The sequence below is a fragment of the Artemia franciscana genome, chromosome 5, assembly GCF_032884065.1.
Source record: "Artemia franciscana chromosome 5, ASM3288406v1, whole genome shotgun sequence".
In the NCBI taxonomy this organism is placed as follows: Eukaryota; Metazoa; Arthropoda; class Branchiopoda; order Anostraca; family Artemiidae; genus Artemia; species Artemia franciscana.
The window spans coordinates 49,028,395-49,048,665 of record NC_088867.1 but is presented as its reverse complement, the minus strand read 5'-3'; the positions used below and the strand labels follow the sequence as shown (position 1 = coordinate 49,048,665).

The 20,271-nt window shown below is 33.0% G+C and overlaps 2 protein-coding genes across 2 annotated transcripts in view; one reads left to right on the top strand and one right to left on the bottom strand.

The window, feature by feature from the left end:
* Positions 1 to 20,271, bottom strand: part of LOC136027528 (zinc finger MYND domain-containing protein 11-like) — a 447,024-nt gene that overhangs the window by 377,171 nt on the left and 49,582 nt on the right. The gene's annotated exons all lie outside the window — the stretch shown is intronic.
* The window catches only part of LOC136027756 (ribonuclease H2 subunit B-like), a 96,084-nt gene that overhangs the window by 39,478 nt on the left and 36,335 nt on the right, over positions 1 to 20,271 (top strand). Inside the window, exons 2-3 of the mRNA XM_065705214.1 lie at positions 13,445 to 13,586; positions 18,988 to 19,199. Coding sequence (XP_065561286.1) covers positions 13,445 to 13,586; positions 18,988 to 19,199 — 354 coding nt within the window. The remainder of the gene's footprint in view (positions 1 to 13,444; positions 13,587 to 18,987; positions 19,200 to 20,271) is intronic.

Here is a 20,271-nt window from a genome sequence, read left to right as displayed (position 1 = left end):
AGCTCTTGGCTCTTCCGACCTCGTACCATATGAGCTCTCGGCTCTTCCGACCTCGTCACAAGTGCCATATGAGCTCTTAGCTCTTGTTTTTATTGGTTTCGACATTTTTTTAGGTTTTTTAGTTTTTTTCTTTTTTCTTTTTAGTTTTTTTTGAAGTTTTTATCTTTTTAGTTTTTTTATTTTTATTTATATTTTTTTAGTTTTCTTTTTCTCCTTTATTTTTCAGTTTTTTTCCTTTTCTTAGTTTTTTTTTTCTTTTTAGTTCTTTTAGTTTTTACCTTTTTTAGTTTTTTTTAGTTTTTTAGATGAAAATTTTTTTAGTTTTATTCCTTTTTTTCTTTTCAGTTTTTTATTGGTTTTTACCTTTTTTTTAGCTTTTTTTTTTCGTTTTTTCTTTTTACTTTTTTTTTTAGTTTTTATCTTTTTTATTTTTTTTTATTTTTATTCTTAATTTTTTTTTTATTAGTTTTTAGTTTTTTTTGTAGTTTTTGCCTTTTTTAGTTTTTTCAGTTTTTTTTTTAGTTTTTAGATTTTTACCTTTTTTAGCCTAACCAGGATTTGAACCTGGGACCTTCGTTCTCCGTTCTGACACCCTCTCTCACCGAGTGACTACTCCAGCATGTTCATTTTGGTGTTTTAAATGGTATATTATTAACCAAATTAATGTGTTTTACAATATACTAAGCATCGTCATAACAAAAATGACGACAACTAATTTCATGACGCCAGTCAACACAGAAATTAAGTTCTGAAATTAAGTCATGAAATTAGTTGCCGTCATTTTTGCTTTGACGGTGACGTCATTCAAGTTATATAAGACATATGTTCACGTAGAAATCTATTAAAGTTTAAGTTTACAATGACTGATGAAGATGCTCAAAGAGTCTATGCCAAAAAACTTGCTGCTGATAGAGAAAGTCAGAAAAGAAAGCGTGCCGAGGAACTATCATCAGCAAGTTTTTTGGCATAGACTCTTTGACCATCTTCATCAGTCATTGTAAACTTAAACATTAATAGATTTCTACGTGAACATATGTCTTATATAACTTGAATGACGTCACCGTCAAAGCAAAAATGACGACAACTAATTTCATGACGTCAGCCGACACAGAAACATGACGTCACCTGACAACTAATTTCATGACGTCAGCCGACACAGAAACATGACGTCACCTGATCCACGATCCACAGATCCACAGACAACTTATTTTTATATATCTATATATATAAAAATAAGTTGTCTGTGTGTGGATCTGTGGATGGATCAGGTGACGTCACCTGAAAAAACTGGATCAGGTGACAAAACTGAAAACTGAAAAAACTAAAAAAAGGCAAAAACTACAAAAAAAACTAAAAACTAATAAAAAAGCTAAAAAACTAAAAAAAACTAAAAAAAGGCAAAAACTACAAAAAAAAACTAAAAACTAATAAAAAAGCTAAAAAACTAAAAAAACTAAAAAAAGGCGAAAACTACAAAAAAAAACTAAAAACTAATAAAAAAATAAAAAAGCTGAAAAACTAAAAAAACTAAAAAAACTAAAAAAAAGGTAAAAAACTAAAAAAACTAAAAACTAAAAAAAAACTAAAAAAAAGGAAAAACTGAAAAATAAGCTAAAATAAAGGTAAAAACCAATAAAAAACTAAAAAAAAAACTGAAAAAACTAAAAAAAGGCAAAAACTACAAAAAAAAACTAAAAACTAATAAAAAAAGTAAAAAAGCTAAAAAACTAAAAAAACTAAAAAAACTAAAAAAAGGTAAAAAACTAAAAAAAATAAAAAATAAAAAAAAACTAAAAAAAAGGAAAAAACTGAAAAATAAGCTAAAATAAAGGTAAAAACCAATAAAAAACTAAAAAGAAAAAAAGGAAAAAACTAAAAAAAATTTTCATCTAAAAAACTAAAAAAAACTAAAAAAGGTAAAAACTAAAAGAACTAAAAAAGAAAAAAATAAATGACGACACTCAAAGAGAAAGCGACCAGGACAAAAGGAATGTTCGATTAGCAATCAACAAAGCACCGGGACACAGGGAGTATAAATGACGACCAGGACATAAGTAAAAAAAAAAAACTAACAAAACTAAAAAGAAGGTAAAAACTACAAAAAAACTAAAAAAAGCAAAAACTACAAAAAAAACTAAAAACTAATAAAAAAAATAAAAAAGCTAAAAAACTAAAAAAACTAAAAAAACTAAAAAAAGGTAAAAAACTAAAAAAACTAAAAACTTAAAAAAAGGAAAAAACTGAAAAATAAGCTAAAATAAAGGTAAAAACCAATAAAAAACTAAAAAAAAACTGAAAAAACTAAAAAAAGGCAAAAACTACAAAAAAAACTAAAAACTAATAAAAAAAGTAATAAAGCTAAAAAACTAAAAAAACTAAAAAAACTAAAAAAAGGTAAAAAACTAAAAAAAATAAAAAAAACTAAAAAAAAGAATAAACTGAAAAATAAGCTAAAATAAAGGTAAAAACCAATAAAAAACTAAAAAGAAAAAAAGGAAAAAACTAAAAAAAATTTTCATCTAAAAAACTAAAAAAAACTAAAAAAGGTAAAAACTAAAAGAACTAAAAAAGAAAAAAATAAATGACGACACTCAAAGAGAAAGCGACCAGGACAAAAGGAATGTTCGATTAGCAATCAACAAAGCACCGGGACACAGGGAGTATAAATGACGACCAGGACATAAGTAAAAAAAAACTAAAAAAACTAAAAAAAAGGTAAAAAACTAAAAAAAATAAAAAATAAAAAAAAATAAAAAAAAGGAAAAAACTGAAAAATAAGCTAAAATAAAGGAAAAACCAATAAAAAACTAAAAAGAAAAAAAGGAAAAAACTAAAAAAAATTTTCATCTAAAAAACTAAAAAAAACTAAAAAAGGTAAAAACTAAAAGAACTAAAAAAGAAAAAAATAAATGACGACACTCAAAGAGAAAGCGACCAGGACAAAAGGAATGTTCGATTAGCAATCAACAAAGCACCGGGACACAGGGAGTATAAATGACGACCAGGACATAAGTAAAAAAAAAAACTAACAAAACTAAAAAGAAGGTAAAAACTAAAAAGAAAAAAAAACTAAAAACTAATAAAAAACTAAAAAATCTAAAAATCTAAATAAACTAAAAAAGAAAAAAAAAATAAAGGAGAAAAACAAAACTAAAAAACGAATGTATATACAGACCGGGACACCGGGATACAAATGACGACCGGGACACAGGGAATATAAATGACGACCGGGACACAGGGACACAACTACAACGGGGACACCGGGGGAAACAGGGGGATATAAATGACGACCGGGACACCGGGACAGGGAATGGTCGATTAGCAATCACCATCAACAAAGCTCAAGGGCAATCATTAGAATCATGAGGTATAGATCTGAATACAGATTGTTTTCCCATGGACCATTATATGTTGCATGTTCAAGAGTCGGTAAACCTGACAATCTATTTATATGCAAAGACAATGGGACAGCAAAGAATGTTGTATATTCGCAAGTTTTACGTAGTTAAAACCATATATATATATATATATATATATATATATATATATATATATATATATATATATATATATATATATATATATATATATATATATATATCTATCTATATTCACAGGTGGGACATAGGGACACAACTACAATGGCGCGTAACTAATATGGCGCGTAACGACTTACGCGCGCGGGGGAGCTTGGGGGGGGCACGAAGCGCCCCACCAACTAGGTGTTGGGGTGGCGCGAAGCGCCACCCCAACAGCTAGTCTATATATATATAAAAATAAGTTGTCTGTGGATCTGTGGATCGTGGATCAGGTGACGTCATGTTTCGGCTGACGTCATGAAATTAGTTGCCATCATTTTTGCTTTGAAGGTGACGTCATTCAAGTTATATAAGACATATGTTCGCGTAGAATTCTATTAATGTTTAAGTTTACAATGACTGATGAAGATGCTCAAAGAGTCTATGCCAAAAAACTTGCTGCTGATAGAGAAAGTCAGAAAAGAAAGCGTGCCGAGGAATCAAAAGAACAGCAAGGAAACAGGCTTGAGGCTAAAGAACGCAAAACCGCGCAGTTAGATGAAGATCCACCTGGACAGCGAGAGTCAAAACATATTAAAACTGAAAATGATAGCGATGATGATTGGGTTTGGGATTTTGACTTGGATAAGGTCATCAATGACTACCAGATTTTAGTTAAAAAAACAAAAGTTCGGCGATATGTATTTCATAGTGAAGCTGAAAAATAAAGAAGAAAAAGAAAACTGAAAAAAGAAAAAAGAGAAATTACAGACTGGGATACCGGGACACCAATGACGACCGGGACACAGGGAATATAAATGACGACCAGGACACAGGTATTTAAGAATATCGTTCAAAGACAAATTTTTAATTGTAAGAAGACCGTTGAAAGAGAAATTTCTAATTGTAAAATGACTGAAAAACCTACAATGGCAACGGTACCACCATCGAAGTAGATAACCAGTGGGTTTACGGCCAACCTACCATCTTCAAAGATACCACGATAGGAAGACTCAACACCGTTCACCCCAATCAACATGAATGCTTCTTTCTACGCCTGCTTTTGGTGAATGTACCCGGTCCGACATCCTTTGAGTATTTGAGAACTGTAAACGGTACTATACATGACACTTACCGTAGTGCATGCCAAGCTCTGAATTTATTGGAGAATGACCAACACTGGGATAACTGCATCAATGACGCGTGCGAAACGTCAACCCCAAGTCAAATTCGTACACTTGCTCTCCATCAGCTCCTACAGAGTTATGGGAAAAATATAAGTCAAAAATGTCCGAAGATATACTCCATCGAAAACAGTTAGAGACGTCAGAAATGACTTTTGATTTTACATCAGAAATTTATAACGACACTTTAGTTATTATAGAAGATTTGTGCGTACGTATGGCAAACAAACCTCTTCAGGATTTGGGAATGCCTTCACCTAACCGTATCGCTGCTGTTTCGACATGTGTAGAATTGGATCGTGAACAAAGTTACAGTACGAGTGATCTATTGTCGTATGTACAAAATAACATTTACAAGTTAACGTCGGAACAAAAAGACATTTATGATACGATAGACTCAATCTCAGGACGTATACAACTACCTGCTGATTTCTGTAGTTTAGTGACGTCCAAAAATGAATTGATTGAAAAAGTATTTCCGAATATTCTAAAAAATTATAAAAATAATAAATGGCTAAGTGAAAGAGCGATTCTCGCACCCAAAAATATAGACGTCCACGAAATCAACAATATTGTTTTGACCAAGATTCGAGACCAGGCAGTCCTTTGCAAGTCAGTCGACACAGTTTTGGAACCAAATGAAGCGGTTAATTATCCATCTGAATTTTTAAATTCCATATATCTTTCAGGGTTTCCACCACACGTGCTACAACTAAAAATAGGCGTACCAATAATACTTTTAAGAAATATCAACCCACCAAAGCTTTGCAATGGCACGCGACTTGCCGTAAAAAAAACAATGGAAAGCCTAATAGAGGCGACAATCTTGACAGGGCCTTTTGAGGGTAAGGCTGTTCTTATTCCTCGCATTCCCATGATTCCAACGGATCTGCCTTTTCAATTTAAAAGATTGCAATTCCCAATTCGATTAGCATTTGCAATCACCATTAACAAAGCTCAAGGTCAATCATTAGAAAAATGTGGTATAGATCTTAATACTGATTGTTTTTCCCATGGACAATTGTACGTTGCATGTTCGAGGGTCGGTAAACCTGACAATCTATTTATATGCAGCGACAATTGGACAGCGAAGAATGTTGTATATTCGCAAGTTTTACGCAGTTAATTTGTATTGTATCCATCTATCTATCTATCTATATAAAAACGAGTTGTGTGTATGCATGTTTGTTTGTTTGTAAAAAGAGCGTTTGCATATGACGTCATTATTAGTGCATACGGCTTTGTATATGCACAGACAATGGGAAAGCCAAGAATGTTGTATATTCGCAATTTTTACGTAGTTTAACTCCTGCAGACGAAATGAATGCTTGCCTGAAAAATTCTAATTTATGGGCACACGTAAAAATATTAAAATTAACTACAAATATGCGTGTCCGATTGCAAAACGATGATTCTGGTCAAACATTTTCAGATCAATTGCTGGCAATTGGAAACGGAAAGCTTCCAGTAGTGGGAAAGCCAAAAATGTTGTATATTCGCAATTTTTACGTAGTTTGAAACACATATATAAATCTATCTATATTCACAGGTGGGACACAGGGACACAACTACAATGGCGCGTAACTAATATGGCGCGTAACGACTTACGCGCGCGGGGGGGCTTGGGGGGGCGCGAAGCGCCCCACCAACTAGGTGTTGGGGTGGCGCGAAGCGCCACCCCAACAGCTAGTATAGATATATAAATAAGTTGTCTTTGTGTGTGTCGAGTGACGTCATGTTTGTGTGTCGACTGACGTCATTTTAAGGATTGAACTTTATGCGTCATGAAGTTGTTTGTCGACTGACGTGATGTTTGTCAACTGATGAAATTACATACCGGGACACCGGGACACAAATGACGACCGGGACACAGGGAATATAAATGACGACCGGGAACCTCAAAGAGAAATTACAGACTGGGACACCCGGACACAAATCACGACCAGGACATAGGGAATATAAATGACGACCGGGACACAGGGAATATAGATGACGACCGGGACACTCAAAGAGAAATTACACACCGGGACACAAATGACGACCGGGACACAGGGAATATAAATGACGACCGGGACACAGGGACACATCATTAGAATAATGAGGTATAGATCTGAATACGGATTGTTTTTCCCATGGACAATTATATGTTGCATGTTCAGGATTATATGTTGCTGACAATCTATTTATATTCATAGACAATGGGACAGCGAAGAATGTTGTATATTCGCATGTTTTACGTAGTTAAAAACATGTATATATATATATATATATATATATACATATATATATATATATATATATATATATATATATATATATATATATATATATATATATATATATATATATATATATATATATATATATATATATATATATATATATATATATATATATATATATATATATATATATATATATATATATATATATATATATATATATATATATATATATACTAGCTGTTGGGGTGGCGCTTCGCGCCCCCCCCCCAAGCCCCCCGCGCGCGTAAGTCGTTACGCGCCATAATAGTTACGCGCCATTGTAGTTGTGTCCCTATGTCCCACCTGTGAATATAGATATATATATATATATGGTTTTAACTACGTAAAACTTGCGAATATACAACATTCTTTGCTGTCCCATTGTCTTTGCATATAAATAGATTGTCAGGTTATCCCCCTGTTTCCCCCGGTGTCCCCGTTGTAGTTGTGTCCCTGTGTCCCGGTCGTCATTTATATTCCCTGTGTCCCGGGTCCCGGTCATCATTTGTATCCCGGTGTCCCGGTCTGTATATACATTCGTTTTTTAGTTTTGTTTTTCTCCTTTATTTTTTTCCTTTTTTTTCTTTTTTAGCTTATTTAGATTTTTAGATTTTTTAGTTTTTTTTATTAGTTTTTAGTTTTTATTTCTTTTTAGTTTTTTTGTCCCGGTCGTCATTTATATCCCCCTGTTTCCCCCGGTGTCCCCGTTGTAGTTGTGTCCCTGTGTCCCGGTCGTTATTTATATTCCCTGTGTCCCGGTCGTCATTTGTATCCCGGTGTACCGGTCTGTATATACATTCGTTTTTTAGTTTTGTTTTTCTCCTTTATTTTTTTCCTTTTTTTTTCTTTTTTAGTTTATTTAGATTTTTAGATTTTTTAGTTTTTTTATTAGTTTTTAGTTTTTTTTTCTTTTTAGTTTTTTTGTAGTTTTTACCTTCTTTTTAGTTTTGTTAATTTTTTTTTTTTACTTGTGTCCTGGTCGTCATTTATACTCCCTGTGTCCCGGTGCTTTGTTGATTGCTAATCGAACATTCCTTTTGTCCTGGTCGCTTTCTCTTTGAGTGTCGTCATTTATTTTTTTCTTTTTTAGTTCTTTTAGTTTTTACCTTTTTTAGTTTTTTTTTAGTTTTTAGTTTTTTTAGTTTTTTACCTTTTTTTAGTTTTTTTAGTTTTTTAGCTTTTTTATTTTTTTTATTAGTTTTTAGTTTTTTTTAGTTTTTTGTCCTGGTCGCTTTCTCTTTGAGTGTCGTCATTTATTAGTTTTTTCCTCTTTTTTTTTTAGTTTTTTATTGGTTTTTACCTTTATTTTAGCTTATTTTTCAGTTTTTTCCTTTTTTTTAGAGTTTTTTTTTACATTTTTTTAGTTTTTTTAGTTTTTTTAGTTTTTTAGCTTTTTTACTTTTTTTATTAGTTTTTAGTTTTTTTTTGTAGTTTTTGCCTTTTTTTAGTTTTTTCAGTTTTTTTTTTAGTTTTTTATTGGTTTTTACCTTTATAGTTTTTTTAGTTTTTTAGCTTTTTTATTTTTTTTATTAGTTTTTAGTTTTTTTTGTAGTTTTTGCCTTTTTTTAGTTTTTTCAGTTTTGACGTCACCTAATCCAGTTTTTTCAGGTGACGTCACCTGACACATCCATCCACACATCCACAGACAGACAACTTATTTTTATATATATAGATATATATATATATATATATATATATATATATATATTCGCAGGTTGGACACAGGGACACAACTACAATGGCGCGTAACGACTTACGCGCGCGGGGGGGCTTGGGGGGTGTTGCAAAGCGCCCCACCAACTAGGTATTGGGGTGGCGCGAAGCGCCACCCCAACAGCTAGTATATATATATATATATATATATATATATATATATATATATATATATATATATATATATATATATATATATATATATATATATATATTTATATTTTTATATATATATATATATATATATATATATATATATATATATATATATATATTTATATATATATTTTTATATCTATATACATATACATATTCACAGGTGGGACGCAGGGACACAACTACAATGGCGCGTAACGACTTACGCACGCGGGGGGCTTGGGGGGTGCGAAGCGCCCCCACCAACTAGGTGTTGGGGTGGCGCGAACCGCCACCCCAATAGCTAGTATATAATAGATTATATATATATATGTTTATCTTTTACTAATAAAAACATTCGTTTTTATTAGCAAATAAACTTTTAAACATTCGTTTAAAATTAGTAAACATTACGTTTTTATTAGTAAATAAACAATCGGAGGGTAATTAGGCTTCCTCCCCCGCTCCTTTTTTTCTCAAAATCGTTCGATCAAAACTATGAGAAAGCCATTTAGCCAAAAAAAATAAATATGCAAATTTCGTTTCAATTATTCCAAATCAAGACATACATTGATTCAAAAACGTTCAGAAATTAAATAAAAAAAACAATTTTTTTTAACTGAAAGTACGGAGCGACATTAAAACTTAAAACGAACAGAAATTACTTTGTATATGAAAGGGGCTGCTTCCTCATCAACGCCCCGCTCTTTACGCTAAAGGTTTTTACTGTTTTAAAAAGAAGAGTTGAGAGAAAGAGTCAAACTTTAGCGTAAAGAGCGGGGCGTTGATGAGGAAGCAGCCTTTCATATACGAAGTAATTTCTGTTCGTTTTAAGTTTTAATGTCGCTCCGTACTTTCAATTAAAAAATCTTGTTTTTTTTTATTTAATTTGTATCATAGCTTGAAATCCACTGTTGTCTATTTCTTATTTGATTGTCATTTTAAATAATACTAAAACATATTTCTTACAATTTAAGATTGTATATTACTCACTATTGGTATTATAGCTGGCGAGCCAAAATTCTACCTGGTAAATCAATCCAGTATTTCTGTATACTGTTCAATTACTTCGCGGCTATTAAAAAGATTTTTACTTTTACGTTTATGTTTTCAGGATAATTATAACTGTATAGTAAAAGTTAGTGATGTCACAACTGATGTAAGACTATGAACAGCTTTATCGATTAGTTTATTGTTGTCTCCCAAATCAATATTCCTGTTTATTATACTTGACGTTTGCGTTTAGTTTTCTATAATCCTAGAAACATAAGGAAACATAATTATTTGGTTTATTTTGTACTAGTTTTATTGATATAAATTAGACAGGCCATGAAATAATAATTTTTGTCTGTTTTAACTTTCAACTCCGCTCTTTACTTCCCTTGGAAAAACTTTGTTTTTAAAATTAATCTTTCTTATGGTCAGTATGAGTAGCAGTACTTGCAAAACAATTTTGTGCGTGATCAGTTTTGTCGCGTTTAGTTGTCTGTGAGTTGTAAGCAGCATAAATCTATGTTGGATCGGTTGCTAGATAAAACACGGCTTTATTATTTTTGCCCAATAGGTCTATTCACAAATCTTCTTATTTTTTTCAATTATTATTTACTTTTGTAAAATTAGCAATTCTAGCCTTGTTTATATTTTCATTTTAAGTATATCTAAATTTTTATAATATTAGTAAACAGTAAAATCAAATAATTTATTTTGTAAATGTGAAACATTAAAATTTAACCTTTAAAGTAGTGGATAGAATAAAAAAAAAGTCAATATTACATACAACAATAAAATATTAATTAAAAGGAGACTTTGAATTATGAGCAATCGTGGGGGCTACAACATTCTTTTCTGTTCTTTACCAAAATGTATGCCTATAATACGACTACCTAAAGTAAAACATTCTTCTCTCACGAAAATTGGGTCTAAGTGGAGCTATCTGAAATCAAATTTGTAGTTTTTGTGAAAGGTTAAGCTTAATTTAAGTTTTAAGTTATTGAAATTTACAATAAGATATTCAAAATAGGAGAACTTTTGAACCACTAGTTTCAAAAATAGAAATATAAAAAGACAAGCATAATAGGAAGAATCTGAAATAGCATAACATTCAAGTTGTTAACGTTAGAATGAAATATTAATCAAAAGCAATATTGATGAAAATAATTGTATTTTAAAATAGCTCGTTAAAAACGAGGTTTCTAAAGTTTTTTGGGATTGAACACTCTTTTGCCCCAAAATTGGTTTTGAAAAAGTTGGTATTGAGAATACACCTGCTGTAAACCTGTGTACATCTACTATTAATATTATCGTTCTTTACTGAAAAAAACCCACTATTTATGGAAATTTCTTTTCAAATAATCCTACGATCACTCGTTTGGTACGATCATCCCTGGGAAAACTAGACTAAAAAAGGAAACATATCGCTACATCCCATGCGGAAAAGTTGTTTTCCTTGTTGTCCAAGATGTGTGCTGTAATTCCCATATGCGGGTTTTCGATTATGGTGGCGCAGCTTTTATTTCGATCCGACACGATTCTTGAGGGTTAAAATTTCTTTTAATTGCCGTATATTCTTTTTTTTTGCAACAATCTGTTACCGTTAAGTTTACCCCAAATAGCAATTGTCATTCTCGGATCAGCTTCAAATGGCGATCCTTCCTGATTTGACAGTTTTTTTTTTGTTTTTGTTTTTGAACTTTTGGTTTCTATGGGCCCTGATTCACTCTTTACTAAGTTGTACCTATAGGTGCAGCCAAGAAAAGAAAAAAAACTCCTCGAAATTGTGTATAGATGAAATAATTGGCTCCTTTATTTTAATAAAATTTCAGTTTCTTTCTTCTCTGACCAATATTTTTGTAATATGCTACTGTTTACAACGTTTTAATTGCTGTTTTCATTTTGATTGATCTGTGTCGATATAACTTTTTTCTGCTGTACCTCTTGAAATTTGGCTATTTGAAACAATGCTTATAAACTGCTTTGAACAAAGAATATAAAATGCTTATATTCTAGCGTGCCGTCTTTATTCCGTTTTTTATTCCGTCGAAAAGGACTATGCCGTCTTTATTCTAGTTTTTGTGCCCCTGTTGTTTTTATCTTTCTGTTTTTCCTTTCCTCCTTTGCAAGAAGGATACAAAGAAAATACGTTCAGGATATTTTAAGTATTGCAAGTATTTGCTACTTCTGCCTCGTTGGTATCGGAATCATACAGTCGTTTCTAAATTTGACATCATTGATGCGCCTTCGCGACTGAATTAATTATCTACAGGTATATCTCTTAAAGCTCAGCAAATGATTTGTGTTTTTCACCCTCTTTGGCCTTTTTTGGAATTGAGGTAATTTATTTGTGTTGTATGTTGTTATGTTATTTATGTTGTTATGTTTTTTTCTCGTTTTTTTCTGTTTTTGTGTGTTTACTCCACAGTTTTATGTATTTTGTGGGTCATAAATAAATTATTATTATTATTATTAAACATAGGATGCTTTTTGCTGGAAAGTGGCCAATAATGCTAAGGAGTTGCATTTCCAGCCAAGTGTTTTCCATTTCTCAGGAGGGGGACCCTTTCAACCAGTTTTGGTGCGAGTACATCCTCCCATCTATGGGTGTGGTCACTAAGTTAATGAAGTTGATTCCCATGGCACAAAGTCAATGAACAAAATTTACGTTAATAATTTAGTTACGTCTAAATCAGGGTTTTCTCTTGTTTTTAGAGGGGCTAAGCTGTGGGATTCATTGCATTAAAAAATTTAAATAGTAATTTAAGTGAATTTGAAGGGCAGTTGAAGAATGAATTGTTTTCTAAACATGATTTTTATTATTAATGTAATAAGATACATAAATGGTAGATTAAATTGATATTAAATCATTAAATATAGAGTTTTATGTTTATTGACGTTTGTTTAGGAAGGAGTTTAGTGTGGAGTATTAAATGAGCAGGGAATATGATGATGTAGTTGTGTTATGTTTTTAAACCCCTTCTTAGGTTTATGTTAAATTGTTTTCATTTTTTCTTCTTTTGGATTTGTTTAGTTGTCTCTCCTCCATATCATGCAGTGGTATTTGGAGGGGATTTGTTTATGTTAAGGTTTTTTTGTCAATAAATGATGCTGGATAAATTAAATTAAGACACATAGACATTTAACCTTTGATAAAATTTGTCATAGTATTTATTAGGGACATTGCAGAAAAAAACTCACTTATATAACAACGAGATTTATTCATTTGAGCCAATTTCATTATTGGCTCAATTCATGAAATTTGGCCAATTTCATGAGCCAAATTCATTATTCAAGACACATAGACTAACCACCTTTGATAAAATTTGTCATAGTATTTTACTAGGGACATTGCAGAAAAAACTCACTTGTATAACAACGAGATTTATTCATTTGAGCCAATTTTATGAGCCAAATTCATTATTCAAGACACATAGACATTTAACCTTTGATAAAATTTGTCATAGTATTTACTAGGGACATTGCAGAAAAAAACTCACTTATATAACAACGAGATTTATTCATTTGAGCCAATTTCATGAGCCAAATTCATTATTCAAGACACATAGACATTTAACCTTTGATAACATTTGTCATAGTATTTACTAGGGACATTTAATGCACCGTTACTCTCTTTTAGAATATTTACTTGAAGACACCAGTTGTGGTTTGATTGTCCTGCGACTTCCTCACCCTAGAACGAAAGAATCAAGATTGTTTTTAATGCCAGACAAAAAAGCTGATACGATTTTTGAGGCAAATTGCATTAATGATGTCTCCAGGTAAGTAGACATAGTTAAAGTTAGAAGTTATATAATCAAACAATTATTTACAAAACATTTATAAAGACCATTCTCAATTTCTTTAACAACTGGATATGCCCTTGTAAGAGGTGCTACTAGCCGCAAATTATATGCCGATTAAGTTAATTACTGAGAGTTCTGGTCATCTATCAGCAACTTTAACAGCGATTTTAATCAGTGTTTTATGGGCAATGTTTTACCTATTGTTTAAAATCAAATATAGCAGTTATAACAATTATTTATTTATTTCCCTCAAAACTGCGGTGTATATAAAATAATTTGATGAAATCGCAAAAATACTTCAACAAATAGAAAAAATTTGATTTATGATATGCTTAAAAACACAGCTGAATGGAAAAGGTAAAGTAATAACAAAAATAATTACTGTCTCAATTACTTGTTACCCTCTGTATGTAGATATTTGTGATAATTTCTGCTTTAAATTTTGATCTTATTAATCATTTTAATTCGTGTTCGTTTTAGATTTTATTTATCGGTCCTCATTTATTTCCACGTTTTGCATGACTATTCATTTTAATTTGACACCATTTTTGAGAGTTTTGAGGCTATGTTACGAAATTCTGATAAATTTGTTTATACAAAATACTTTTACCATAAGGATTGATCAAAATCACAGTTAATATTCCTGATTCAGAGTCAAATGGCAATGTTTTCTCGCCTGACTCTCGCGTTTTATTTTTTTTAAAGGTTTTTTTTAAATTTTGGTTCTGACTGAAAATCGTTATTTACTAGGTTACAGTGACTGCTGCAGCAGTCGCTGCATCAAGTTAAACTATGAATCTGTTGTGACTGCTGCTGATCCTAATGTAAATGCTTATGCAATTTAAGAGAGGAATGTTATTTTCTCTAAGATAAATTCATATGTTCAACTGACCCATAATTCATTCATTTGATTGTGTGTGACACAAAGAAGAAATTATTCTACTCAGAACTGCCAAGTGTACATAACTGAAAATGTAAACACAGGGCCAACGCAGGAAGCTTAGTAGTCACGGAACGCCGTTATTCTGATTATTTATTTGCTTACAAAAGACATTAGATATAGCAATTTTTTTTTCAAAGAAGCCTTTAATCAACTCCATATGATGTTCCAGTGCCTTGCTGATAGTGCAAAAAAAGAAAAAAAAGAGGACATATCAGTGCTACCCAAAAAAGTGATTTTCCTTGCTGTTCAAGCAAGGAAATTGTAAGCAATGAAGTTTCAAGCACTCATTGCTACAAGCAATCATTATATATCTTGTAAAACGAATTTTGGTTTTACACGTGGGTAGAAAATTACGCACGGGCAGACGAATTGAGTCTTGATGAGGCCTTTGAGCAGCGAAGTGCTTCTTTCCAGTTGTCAAAATCACTTGGCAAAGGCAGTGTTTAATCGACGCCAAACATGGTTGCTAGATCAAGTTCTTTTTTGTTTTAATGTTCAGCTCCACGATTCTAGAACTTTCATACCTCACTTCACTTACGACGCTACTAATAGACCCTGTAATCTGGGAAATATTGTAATCGGCACCAACTTTAATAATGCTGGTATGTTCAGTTTTAATAACTCTGGAACAAGTAGGAGGGGATGACTGCGGCTGTTGCAGGGGCCGGGTTTTCATCTTACGACCACAGCCGTCGGTGCATCGTTTGGAAATGATGGCACACCCGAGATGTTTACTCTAACAAAAACGATGGAGGCTTGTCGCGTTGCACTGTGCCACCGATTATTTCTGATAAATTTGACATGAACGATGTTTCAGAATGAAAGGCTTTTCACTTTTCAAAAATATCCACCGATAAAGTATTTTTGCACGTATCGATTGCATGCTTAAATGTATCTTTTCCAAAACACTTTGAAGCAACTTAAATGGTTGAAGCCTTGTCTTTCGCTGTATAAATATACGTTCAATTAAAGGCTCTTTGTCATAGACATAACAACATATACAAAAACGAGCAAAACAAGCAATAAAACTCAACATGTTTAAACCACTGCCTTCCGCACCTCCATATCTTTCTATTACGTATTTTCTATGGGACACAATTTACCCGCAATTGCAACCTGCACTTACACACTTGAGGTCTCTCCACGGTTGGTTCAGTTTCAAATAAAACTCTTCACAATACGCCTCTTTAATCTGGTTATAAAAACACAGGGTTCTATATGCTGCTGTAAAAAGTTCAGCACAAGACACACAACCTGTCGATGCTTGATTACCATGCAGCCAGCCTAAGCTATACAGATTAACAAGGGAAGTGTCTGTCCGTGCTCACCTATTCCCCGCGGTTTAAGAGATAGCTTCTTGGAGTTACACCGTATTTTTGACGCAGCACCTTAAATTAGGTATTGTTTTCTTAGACCACATTGCCGTTCTATGATGAAAACATAAACTCTCAAATGAGGATAAATCTATTTATTTAGACAGTGAAAAACAGGTACAAAAGTCCAGATATTTCGATCATGTATACAGCGACCGTCTTCAGTAGAAACATCAAATAATAAAATTGAAACTAGCATATTTATACACAACAAAATAAATACATTTTTGGGTCCTTCACAATATAATGAACTTCCGGATTATTTTCAGAGAGAGTTCAATAATAAAACTCATTCAAAGTCTTGATCTAAGTTTCCTTTTTTAATCTTGCCAAAATGTAAAACAAACTTCTAATGAAATTTGTCAACAGAAGGCTTTGTCACCTTCCTTTGAAATTTGTTTTCCTTCATTGGAAAGACGGTCGCTGTATATGTGATCGAAATATCTGAACTATTGTACCTGTTTTTTCACTGTCTAAATAACTGGATCTATCCCTATTTGAAATTGTATTTGTTTGCAGGTACACCGACGCTTGTGGCAGGTAACTTCCCTCGTTTGCTTGTTTTATAAGAACTCTAATTCCCAGTCCTCAAGGGTACTCTAATGCAAAACTGTCAAATAGCCAAAAAATAAAAAAAAATCCAATAACTGATTACCAATTAAATTCTAATAAATGTTCTTAGGTAATCACACAGGTTAAAGCTTGGGAAAGAAGGGAAGTTTAAAGCTCCCTCTAAAAAAGAAGGAAGGAGAGAACTAACTATCTAGGCACATGAGGTGGTGGGTTTGCTCTTTTTTAAATTGTCCATAAGAATGACATAGCCGAATTTTAACTGGTGGGGAATTCCATATGGATGCACAACATAAAATTGGATTGAAATCCGATCTTATGATTTTGGTTTTATGTATGAAAATATGCATATTATTTCTATGAGAATTAGAAACAGAAGATTCATTTTGTTGTTCAGAATTTAAAAGATATAATTGTTTGAAGACGTTAGGGAGAAGTCCATGAAAATGCTTGAAAATGGAACAAGAGGGAAGAAAGACGTATGTGTATTGACCATCCAATTAATTCATGCTGAGCTGATCTGTCACCTTGGGCACTAAAATTTAATTGCTGTGCTACATATTTTGAAAACAGGGAAGGTAAAAAAAGAAAATGTCGATAGCCATAATGTTGGATAGTAGTGCATATAAGGTTGAATGAGGGAGAGAAAGAGGAAACTATGACTAAGCTTCCGAAGAATTTCTAGGTTTCTGGGGAGCTCAAGTTTCACGAGAGTACAGTGATGTTTGAAGGAAAGATTTTCGTCCAATAAAATACCCAGTAACCGTACATGTCAATCGGGAGACGAGTTATATCACTATGCGTAGTAGAAATAGTTTAAACCAAAGGACAAGAAGTGCCTCATCTGGAAAAAATAAGTAGATTAGATATAGCTAGATTTAAGGCAAGGCGATTTGCATCAAATACAGCGATAAAAAGATCATAGATGAATATAAGGAATAAAAGAGGTCCTAGGATAGACCCTTGAGGGACATAAAAATCAACACGGAATTGATCTTGAAGCTCACGGTCGATGTTGATAGACCTTTTAGATAAATAAGTTACAAATCAATGATAACTGTTTCCCCGTATCCCTGTGTTCCATTTTGGAGATAGAATAGCATGTAATATGCTGTCAAATGCTTTTCTGACAGCAAGGAAAATTGCAGCTGGAATTCTTCCCTCATCAAGTGCCTTATGAATGAACTTCAGCAAGGCCATGCAAGCATCACTAAGGTACTTCACCGTATCCCTTTCTATCGTTTTTCACGCAACCGATTGCTGAAATGTGGGTTGAAACAAGGTTAACAATATGAGGAAAATTTTCATTGCTGTCATCAGCCGCGCCACGGAGAGCTATATGTTATGTTTCTGGTGTTTCCACTATATCCACAAAAACCTTTACCCCTCGTCGGTTTTCAATTAATTCGTCTTTTTGCTGTCTTTTCAAGGCTTTAGTACTTACTTAGACAGAAAGGTGCTGTCCATTAAAGACTTAGTTTTGCAATTTAAACTAGTTTTGGGTGAAGCTGTACATCATAGGTCTTTCCTACTTTGCTTGTTAATTTGTTTCGGCACTAAGATACAGTGAAAAATTTGGAATTGAAGGCCTTGATCTTTGATTAAACTATTTGAGCAAGACTTCGGACTTGTTTTATATTTTGGCTGAAAGAGCAAAGCTATCAAATGAACAAATTCTACACGATAAGCTTTACTGTGTCCCACGTTCTTCATTTAGCAGAATGAAAAAACTGTAGCGCTATCCGTAATATCAGGGCATTCGTTGGTAAAACCGTTGCATTAACCGACCGAGATTTTGGTGGATACTATGTAATCATTTTCATATTCTTCATTTAACCGAATAGAGAATAGTGGCACCGCCCGAAAAATTACTGCGGAAATTGGTATACCGCTACATTTACCGACCAAGATTGAAGTTATGGTACACATCCTATCAGTATTTTCATGTTCTTCATTTAACTGAACGAAAAATTTTGGCACCGTCCGTAAATTCACGACACAAGTCGGTAAAACCGTTACATATACCAACCTAGATTGAGATTTCGTTAGATGTCGTATCCGTGTTTTCAGGTTCTTTAACTGAAGGAAAAACTGTGGCCAGTCGTAAAATCCCGGCATGAGTCAGTAAAACTGCTGCATTTGCCGACCGAAATAGATATTTCGGTATATGTCATGTCAGTATCTTCATGCTCTTTATTTAACCAAATGGAAAATTGTAGCACCATTCGTAAAATCACGGCAGGAATAGGTAACACTGCTGTGTTTACCGACCAAGATAGAGATTTCTGTAGATGACATGTCAGTATTTATCTGGTTTTTGTTTAACGAAATCTTTTTTAGCGTAGGAAAATCGTAGTGCTTCACACCACGATTTTACCGACTCATTTTCTTACCGAGTGGCTTAAAGCATTGGGGGGTGGGTTGTCCTCCCATCCCCCATACGTGACGGCCCTGCTTGTAAAACTTAACACTAAACATTTGTGTTGTGCAGGTCGTGGTTCATCAACGAAACAGTAGAAGAAAATGGAAAACTGGTGGTTGCAACAGAAATGGATCTTGGATTATTGGTGCTTCCATATATTATGGAGTCCAAGAAGATTTCTCCTTTAGAACACATATTGATGGATGATGGTTTCCCAGATTTGATGAAACTTAATCAAGATAGGATTGCCGTTCGATTAGCTATTTTCTGCGATCAGAAAGGTATAAATCGTAAATTTCCCGTTGTTACAGAACTATGCCTAGAGAAAATTTGAAGTAATAAGGCCAATGGGAGAGAAACCTTGTGTTTAGACTGGTTCAGCAGAAACTCATACAGCCATATATCTTTATATCTTCTATATATATAAAAATAAGTTGTCTGTGTGTGTGTGTCGAGTGACGTCATGTTTGTTGATTGACGAAATTACACACCGGGACATCGGGACACAAATGACGACCGGGACACCGGGACATCTTATATATATACTAGCTGTTGCCACCCAACCACCCCAACACATAGTTAGTGGGGGCGCTTTGCGCCACCCCCCCCCCCAAGCCCCTCCCGCGCGCGTAAGTCGTTACGCGCCATATTAGTTACGCGCCATTGTAGTTGTGTCCCTATGTCCCACCTGTGAATATATATATATATATATATATATATATATATATATATATATATATATATATATATATATATATATATATATATATATATATGTATATATATATATATATATATATATATATGTATATATATATATATATATATATATATATATATATATATATATATATATATATATATATATATATATATATATATATATATATATGTTTTAACTACGTAAAACTTGCGGATATACAACATTCTTTGCTGTCCCATTGTCTGTGCATATAAATAGATTGTCAGGTTTACCGACTCTTGAACATGCAACATATAATGGTCCATGGGAAAACAATCCGTATTCAGATCTATACCTCATGATTCTAATGATTGCCCTTGAGCTTTGTTGATGGTGATTGCTAATCGACGATTCCCTGTGTCGCCGTCGTCATTTATATATCCCCCTGTGCCCCCGGCGTCCCCGTTGTAGTTGTGTCCCTGTGTCCCGGTCGTCATTTATATTCCATGTGTCCCGGTCGTCATTTGTGTCCCGGTGTCCCAGTCTGTGATTTCTCTTTGAGGGTCCCGGGCGTCATTTATATTCCTTGTGTCCCGGTGTCCCGGTCGTCATTTGTGTCCCGGTGTCCCGGTCTGTATATACATTCGTTTTTGAATTGGTCTTTTTATTAG